This window comes from Lolium rigidum, chromosome 4, assembly GCF_022539505.1.
Source record: "Lolium rigidum isolate FL_2022 chromosome 4, APGP_CSIRO_Lrig_0.1, whole genome shotgun sequence".
NCBI lineage: Eukaryota > Viridiplantae > Streptophyta > Magnoliopsida > Poales > Poaceae > Lolium > Lolium rigidum.
The window spans coordinates 164,838,619-164,846,397 of record NC_061511.1 but is presented as its reverse complement, the minus strand read 5'-3'; the positions used below and the strand labels follow the sequence as shown (position 1 = coordinate 164,846,397).

The 7,779-nt window shown below is 46.2% G+C and overlaps 1 protein-coding gene across 1 annotated transcript; it reads right to left on the bottom strand.

Annotated features, from left to right (window-relative positions):
- Positions 1-368: 368 nt before the first annotated feature.
- Positions 369-5,556, bottom strand: LOC124706218 (protein NRT1/ PTR FAMILY 6.3-like). Its single transcript, XM_047237864.1, has 3 exons — positions 4,971-5,556; positions 4,287-4,867; positions 369-1,389 (listed from the first exon to the last, which is right to left on the bottom strand). The coding sequence occupies exons 1-3, from the start codon at positions 5,322-5,324 to the stop codon at positions 537-539; spliced, it is 1,788 nt and encodes a 595-aa protein (XP_047093820.1). The 5' UTR covers positions 5,325-5,556; the 3' UTR covers positions 369-536.
- Between the last annotated feature and the right edge of the window lie 2,223 nt (positions 5,557-7,779).

The following is a 7,779-nucleotide window of genomic DNA, read 5'->3' as shown; positions in this document are numbered from 1 at the left end:
CGAGCTACTAATCGGTCCAAAACCTGCACTTCTTGCCAAGCTCAATCTGAGTGCAAGTAGAGAAAGGCTTCCTATCCACCGAGTCGCGCGGCACCTCAGTGCCTCTCCACATTCCCTTACCGTCTCCCCATTGGTGCCAGAGCCACCGGAGCCATAGAGCTCTGCGAAAAGCAAACAAAATCTTTTATACCGAGGCCGCCAACACCTTTTAGATGCAATTCCGCTTACAATTGACTACACATTTGCCACCTCCATTTGCTCCTTCTTCACTAATTTTAATCCTCGCTATTGTTCATAGACATAGAGTTTGGGCCTAGTAAATAGTCAAGTGATTTTGACATGAGATAAGGTTACTTTGCACATTCTAGTATCACAGAAAAGTCAGAAGTTTCCTTAGGAAAAAAAGTAGGTGCTGATGACCGTACAACGCATTTCGCATATTTATAATTGGAGGGTTAGCAAGACGTGTTTAACGATAAAAGGCAAAATAAAAAGGTTACATATGTATACAACGATGTAAGCGTGCAGGGTTATCCTCAGTGGCCAACGACCATGGCCTCCTCGTCAGCAAGCTCGATGCCGGCATCTGCAAGGCGCTTGTCCTTGTACACATACCCCCTAGCCGCAACAGTGAAGAAGCAGAGGTTGATGGCGCTCATCACAGCAAGCAACCAGTAGAAGTAATCGAGCCTACCATCATTGATGTTGTTGGCGAGCCAGCCGCCTCCCCGCGTCCCGTGGCTGGTGACCTTATGCACGATGGTAACAATGAGGGTACTGAAGAAGAAGCCGAGCGCGCACGTGCTGAGGAACAACCCCGTGCTCATGGTCTTCATCCCCTTGGGGCACTCGCGCAAGAAGAAGGCGAGCTGGCCCATGTACGTGAAGGCCTCGCCGGCGCCGACAAGAAGGAACTGGGGCATGAGCAGGAACACGGTGAGCATGTCCCCGCGTGCCGACGAGGTGAGCCGATGGCGCTCGATGAGCGCGGCGGCAGCCATGCCGGTGATGGAGAGGAACAAGCCAACGAAGACACGCTGTAGGGGGGAGAGCCCCTGTGGGTTGCCCGTGATCCGGCGTGCTATAGGGGCCACAAGGCGGTCGTAGAGGGGCACGGTTAGGAGAATGGAGCCGATGAGGAAGACGGTGAGGGAGCCGGCGGGGATGAGGAAGCCCGAGCCACCGATAGCACGGTCCATGACAGAGGCCTGCTCGACGGCGAAGGTGGTCATCTGCGCGTGGATCGTCCAAAACATGATCGTGGTCGCCCAGATGGGCAGCATGCGCACCACCTGCTTTACCTCCTCCACGTCCGTCTGCGTGCATAGCATCCACTTGCTCTTAGCCGCCGGCGACTCACGGTCGATGACCGCCGCATGGTCGAGGAATCTGCATATACAAATCACAATTCGTTAGCCACCATATTTATATCACTGCAAGAATTGGTATAGTTATCAATTAACTCCCAAATTATACATGTACATCGTAATTCGTGCTAGCAATGAGTTGTAACAAAGGTTACGAGATCATAGGCATAGTCAGCTGAGAATTAGCCGGACCCATATAGAACATCGTCCAAGAAGAATTTAACAAATGTGCTGACGCAATGAGTCAAAAGGGAATCTACTTTCCGCACGTCGTTCTCGTTACTTTAGGACTACTAGTTCAGTAGGCTACTCGTGAGCACGAACAGCCGTGACAGCGCCCCGTGGAGTATATAAATATGATTGAAATTTACAAAAGAGTGATTGAGAACTGCGAGTGACACCATTGGCCGTGTGACATTGAGCCCGTGAACCGGTGCAAAGCGAACACACGCGCTCGTGTCCTGTACTCGCGTGGCTGGTCAGGCAGGCAACCGGCCGTCCGGCGAGAAATTAACGACCAAGGTTTCGATGGAGGAGCTACTTGGCAACTTGTTTATGCCAAGACAAACCGATCGCTGGGGCGAATGACTAGCTAGCACTGGATCTGTCTGCCGGTCGCACTGCATCTTTCTCTTTCGGGGAGCTAGCCAAAGATAGCCTTACCATCTCTCGCAGTTCAGAGGCTGCAGCCTCTTACACTTACACTTCCCCAAATTGACCTGCTAAGTGTTATTATAGCCAGTTTCCAATTATAAAATGGTCAATCTTTTTCTAAATTGCATGTATGTAAATGCATTTTGCTGTATATATAGTCCACATCAATGGAAAATCTAAAACGATTTTTGCTCCGTTGTCCATCTCCATCCAAACTTCGGCATACGAACGGCCAGAATCTCCCGATACATATTCGTTAGCTGGAGGCCCGAGGCTAACCTACACCTCCAACTTTGATGTGAAGGAAGGGGGACATCAAACCACACCTTAATCTAAAACATCTTCTAATTCGGAAGGTATGTTATGTTGTGGGTTTTTTTCTCTCTTTTTTAATGGTTCTTGGTGGGAAAACCAATATATATACATCACCGGCCTTATCTGGCTGATAGCTACACGCTTGGACGCTGGAACTCAATCGGATGTTCCCATTAATCCCGTCACGCCCGGCTAGATTTCCACACCACAAGGATGTCGAGCTAGCACACTCCACAATCTTATTCAGTTGTTCATATATGGCTACAGATCTCAGTGTCAGACACGATGTACAGTATAGGGGCTGTGTGTAGTGTTGCTCTACGCTAGTACATATCGTGTCTACGTCATATTTGTCATGTTGGGCCGGTGCCAACCCAATCAGTCGCGTGTCCAAATTTAGTCATAATTGGCCACCTACCCACTTGTTATGTTTTACCACCGCATATAAAGTTTGGTCAAAGTCAAGCTTTGCAATATTTGATCAATTTAGTATAATAAAGCAACATATCGTGCAATATTTGTGCAACGGGAGTGATGTTTTGGCACATGGGAGCATATGCTCCCTTTATTTTGAAATACATGTTAGACACATTTTAAAATATCAAAAAAATTAAAACAAAAATTTCGCACGTACATCTTCATGTGCTACGCGCTCCTAAAGTCGTTTCATGAAAAATTGACATGTCGCGTGGCGTGTGTAAAAAAGATAAAATTCGGTGCTGAAACAAAGACTTGTCACAAGATAAATTTTCTCTTTTTCGCTTAGACTACAGAAAATATCATTTTTTCGTGAAACTTGACGAATACACATATATTATGGAGATGTACATGTAAATTTTTTTGTCAAAATTTTTTAACACTTGGAAATATGTTTTTATGGTAGAGGGATCATACGCACCCGGGAGCCGAATTGAGTTTGTGCAACAATACATGATATTAAGTGTATATAATATGACTGGAGCTTCTACCTATTGTAGGGTGAAAACTCGAGATCTAACCATGTTGGTTAAACCTAACGATGATATTGTTTGTGCACTGTTATGTTCCTGTAGGTGTTATTTTTGAAGAAGTTTTATTGATGTAAACTCAGGATCTAGATTTACTCTCATTATGTGTTGCAGAGGCCGGGTGTATATGATATCATCTTGATGTTAGTACATTCCTTTTAGTATAAAATATATATATAATATGAAACTATATTGCACTAAGAGTCTAATATTGTTGATTTTATTTGTAGGTATCAATACTTTTTTTTATGAGTGGTCAAAGTTTGAGTTTGATCATAACTCGAAGTAATATAAAACATAGTGAGTATGTCTAAACCGCTACTGCATTGCAAAATTAAGCATTTGCTCTAATTGTGCAAGTACTTCACTACTTTAACTAGACATGCATGCATACAGCGTTCAAGCCCGCGGAGGTACAGACTATCAGATAACATGAAACAGGATATATGACATACACTGTACTATCCAGTTTTGTATTTATCTATATATCTATGTGCATGCATGTGTGGTGATCCCGGAGTACTGGTGACCAGCTACCTAGAGAGCCATAGTTTTATTTTTTGGAGCAAGGAGCCAAGGAGAGAGTTAGTTTTGGCACACGCAAAAAGGGAGAATTTTAATTATTTGGCGGGTGATAGATGTGCAATTGGGGCTTAATTGGAATGTTGCAGTGGACCATGCCACCAAATGATGAGCTCTCACGGATGCTAGCTTCAAATCTCAGTTTAAATTTCCTACAACCTGGCCTGCTACTACCATGTATACCGTACAGGTCATAAACGCCAGCTAATTTAATTTTCGGACGGATCCAAATCTAATTAAAAAATGTCCAGTGGTTAGTGAGTTACTCTGAGAAGAAGTTGAGTTCTAGCGAACTTAAGAACAGGAAGTGCAGGATATATACTGTGCGGTAGACTAAGGATTATCTCGATGGTTTGCTTACCGGCACTCCTTGCTGTGGGGGAGCTTGAGCTTGCCCTTGAGGTCCGCGCCGGCGGCGGCGGCGTCGTCGACGTCGTAGAGCATGCTCGGGTCGGACGGCAGCGGCAGGGCACGCTTGCTCCACGCCGCGGCCGTCACGGCGGCGACCTGCGTCAGCGGGCTCCCCACGAGCTTCTTGAACCGGTATTTCCGGGTGCCGGACAGGAACACGCCGAGGCCGGCGAGGATGCCGACGGCGCAGATGCCGTAGCCGTAGCGGCGACCGACGTTGTCCTGCACGTAGACCAGCACGGTGACGGCGAGCAGCGCGCCGATGCTGACGAAGAAGTAGAACCAGTTGAAGAAGCGCGTCATCTTCTTGCGCTCGCTGTCGTCGGAGTCGTCGAACTGGTCCGATCCGAAGCCGGACACGCTCGACTTGAGCCCGCCCGTGCCCAGCGCCGTCATGTACAGCCCCAGGTACAGGACCCCGAGCTGCGTCCCGTTCGCCGGCACACAGCCGGCGCTCTGCCCTGTCACGTCTCCGCACGGCGCCGGCCGCAGCGCCGGCGCCACCGTCGAGATCGTCAGCACCATGACGCCCTGCATCGGCGGCATACACAAGACAAGTCAGTACTAGTTACACGTATGGATGCCATGTATACTAAGCAGCATGTCGATCGAGCGGGGTGGTAACGTGACGTACGGCTGATTGGACGGCGCAGAAGACGGCGATGGTGAGGTAGCGGCCGAGGTAGGTGTCGGCGATGAAGCCGCCGAGTAGGCAGAGCATGAAGGAGGTGCCGATGAAGTTGGTGACGGTGTTGGCGGCGGCGGCGCTGCCGAGGTGCATGGTGCCGGTCATGTACGGCACCAGGTTCACAGCGATGCCCAGCGTGGTCATCCGCTCGAACAGCTCCGCGCCCAGGATCATGGCGGCGCACCCCCAGCCGCCGGTGGAGGCGCGGGCGGCGGGGCGGCCCTTGTAGTCCCAGGCGTCCGTCAGGGTGGCGCCCTGCTTGCCGGCCTCCGCCGCGGTCTCCGGCAGCACCGTGTCCATGTCTAGTTGAATATCACGTGCTCGATCGTGCTGGCAGAATCAAGCGAGCAGGCAGGGGACAAGTGATGCGGTGACGAGGAGGCTCGAGCTCGACCGAGGGGAAGGTGATGATGCTGGTGGAGTGGTCCTGCGGTGTCGAGGGGTCTTTTTATAGCCGAACGCCGGTGGATCTCCATTTCTCGAGATTCGAGCTGCATCTCCCCTTTGCTTTCGTTGAGGAGGTAGCTGAGATTAGCTTATTGTTAAATTGTCAGTGTTTCCGGGTTCCCAGGGTATTTTCTCCCATGACTCTGGCACTCGTTAATCTTTGCTCAATTATTGGCTAGCTTCTCTCTCACACACAAAAGAAAAAAAAAAGATAATTGGCTAGCTAATTAAGCTGAGCTGAACAGTAAGGTTGTGCAGCGGTGGAGAATCATAACAGTGACAGGCTAAAATGACACCAACAATTATGCTAAGAAATAATAAAGTAAGGTTACAAGAACTTCCTATATATATCACGATGAATAGTCTTATACCAGTAGTTGTAAACTGAGCATGGCTCTGGTGGTTAGATTTTTTGTGCTGGAAACCTAGGTTCAAGTCCTAGACTTGATATGAGTGTTTGCATTTATCTAGCTTAATTTTAAGATTTAACCGGCGCTATACTTTCAGTGGTAGGTGACGTGCCCGTCAATAGCGAGACGCCAGTGGTGATTTCATCAACCTCAAGATATGCCAGCTCGGTCCCTCGAAGGTGCTCATAGGGGTAGGGTGTGCGTGTGTGCGTTCATATGAGTGAGTGTACATATGTGTTTGTGAGCGTCTGGTTGTACTGTGTTCTAAAAAAAAGTCTTATAGTTTTTTAAACCGATTCATGTAAATTTTGTCTAAACTTTAAGAAAAAATTATACCAACCATAATATTATATAAGTACCATATGAAAACGCATTTCATGGTGTATTTAACGATATTGATTCTATTGTATTTGTAATTTATTTATAAACATGGTCAAACATTACATATATAGTTTAACTTTAAAAAAATATAAGTCTAATTTATTATAACGGAGGTAGTATTTAATAAGACAGGTGTACTATAGTTAGGACCCTAAATGTATTTCTTCCTCACCTTTGGTTTCAATATCATATTACCGGAAACGATAACTTGCACTTCTGCCTATTGTTTTACTGTACTCTTTTAGATGAACCACATAAAACATGGGATGAAACATTGTACAAATTTTTCTGATGCCTGAGTGTACTCCTTTGGTTATACTATTGGGAAGAGGGCAGATTGTTCTGAGGCTTCAGTAATCCATTGTACATTTAGTATGTTATCTTTTTATTTTTTTAAATGTTCATGACTCTAAGAAGATATTGTATGTCATTGATCTTGTAGCTTTTACGGTAGGCTCATGACGAGCCCGGCTTTAACTTAATTGATTTTGTAGCTGATGTTAATAGTTGGTGTTTACTTTGGGCGTGTGTCCACAGAGCAAAAGAGTAGATATATGCACTGTTAACCCCTGGCTGCTGCTATCTTCAAATTTTAACATCAGTTCGTACTTTCTATATGTATTGAATAGTTTTTGGTTTCTTCCTAGCCGCTTCTATCTCAAACACTGAAAATGTGGATCATATTAGGTAAATTTATTTGATCGATGTAAAATGATGACATATCTTATTGCACAATAAATAGATCACATGGTTGAAGAGCAATTCATGTATAAGCATATGACCACATGAAGAATAACTTTACTAAAACTGGTGAACCTAAGATGTTTTGAATGGTACACTGGTGGAAAAACAGGCTTCCGGGAAGCCCCATAAGTCGCGAAGGTAAAGGAACCGCGACTAATGGGGTCTTTAGTCGCGGTTCGTGTGGCGACAAAGTAAACAATCGATCGCCCCGCTCATAGTGCAAGCCGCCGGTCCGGATGCCCCCGATATCATAGCAGCTGCGGCAGCACATGGATTGACTGTAGAAAGTGCCAGAAAACAAGCGGCCGACTTAGGTATCACTCTTCGTGCAGTGTTAGGCCTTGATGAGGCGCCAATGAAGGACGTAGTATTTACATATGTGAAGAATGGCCCTCTCATCGAGCCTGCGCAGGAAGAGGATCTACCTCGACAAATGAAAGGTCTCGCTAAATTGGTACAAGGGTTACATAAAACATGAAAACGCCAAAGACTATATCTATGCGGAAGTTAAATATGTGCATCACTTCAAACGTTACTGGGTACAAATTCCTCGGAGTGAATTGTTCCAGTTGTTCAATCTGCGCGAGCTCGACAAATCTATCATCAGTTGCTACGTTCTGTAAGTGATTTATTAATTTCTACCCCATCTCGTTCATTGCCTGCACTATATATATATATATATATATTGTCCTAACTATCTTGTTGTGTACGCTATATATTATGCAGAATGAAGAAGCGGGAAATGCGAATAAGGAACATCCATGATGTTGGGT

Coding starts and splice junctions, on each gene's coding strand:
- LOC124706218 (XM_047237864.1), bottom strand. CDS start 5,324: ATGGACACGGTGCTGCCGGAGACCGCGGCGGAGGCCGGCAAGCAGGGC. Junction 4,868..4,970: donor TCTGCGCCGTCCAATCAGCC/GTACGTCACGTT, acceptor CCGCCGATGCAG/GGCGTCATGGTGCTGACGAT. Junction 1,390..4,286: donor CCCCACAGCAAGGAGTGCCG/GTAAGCAAACCA, acceptor TTGTATATGCAG/ATTCCTCGACCATGCGGCGG.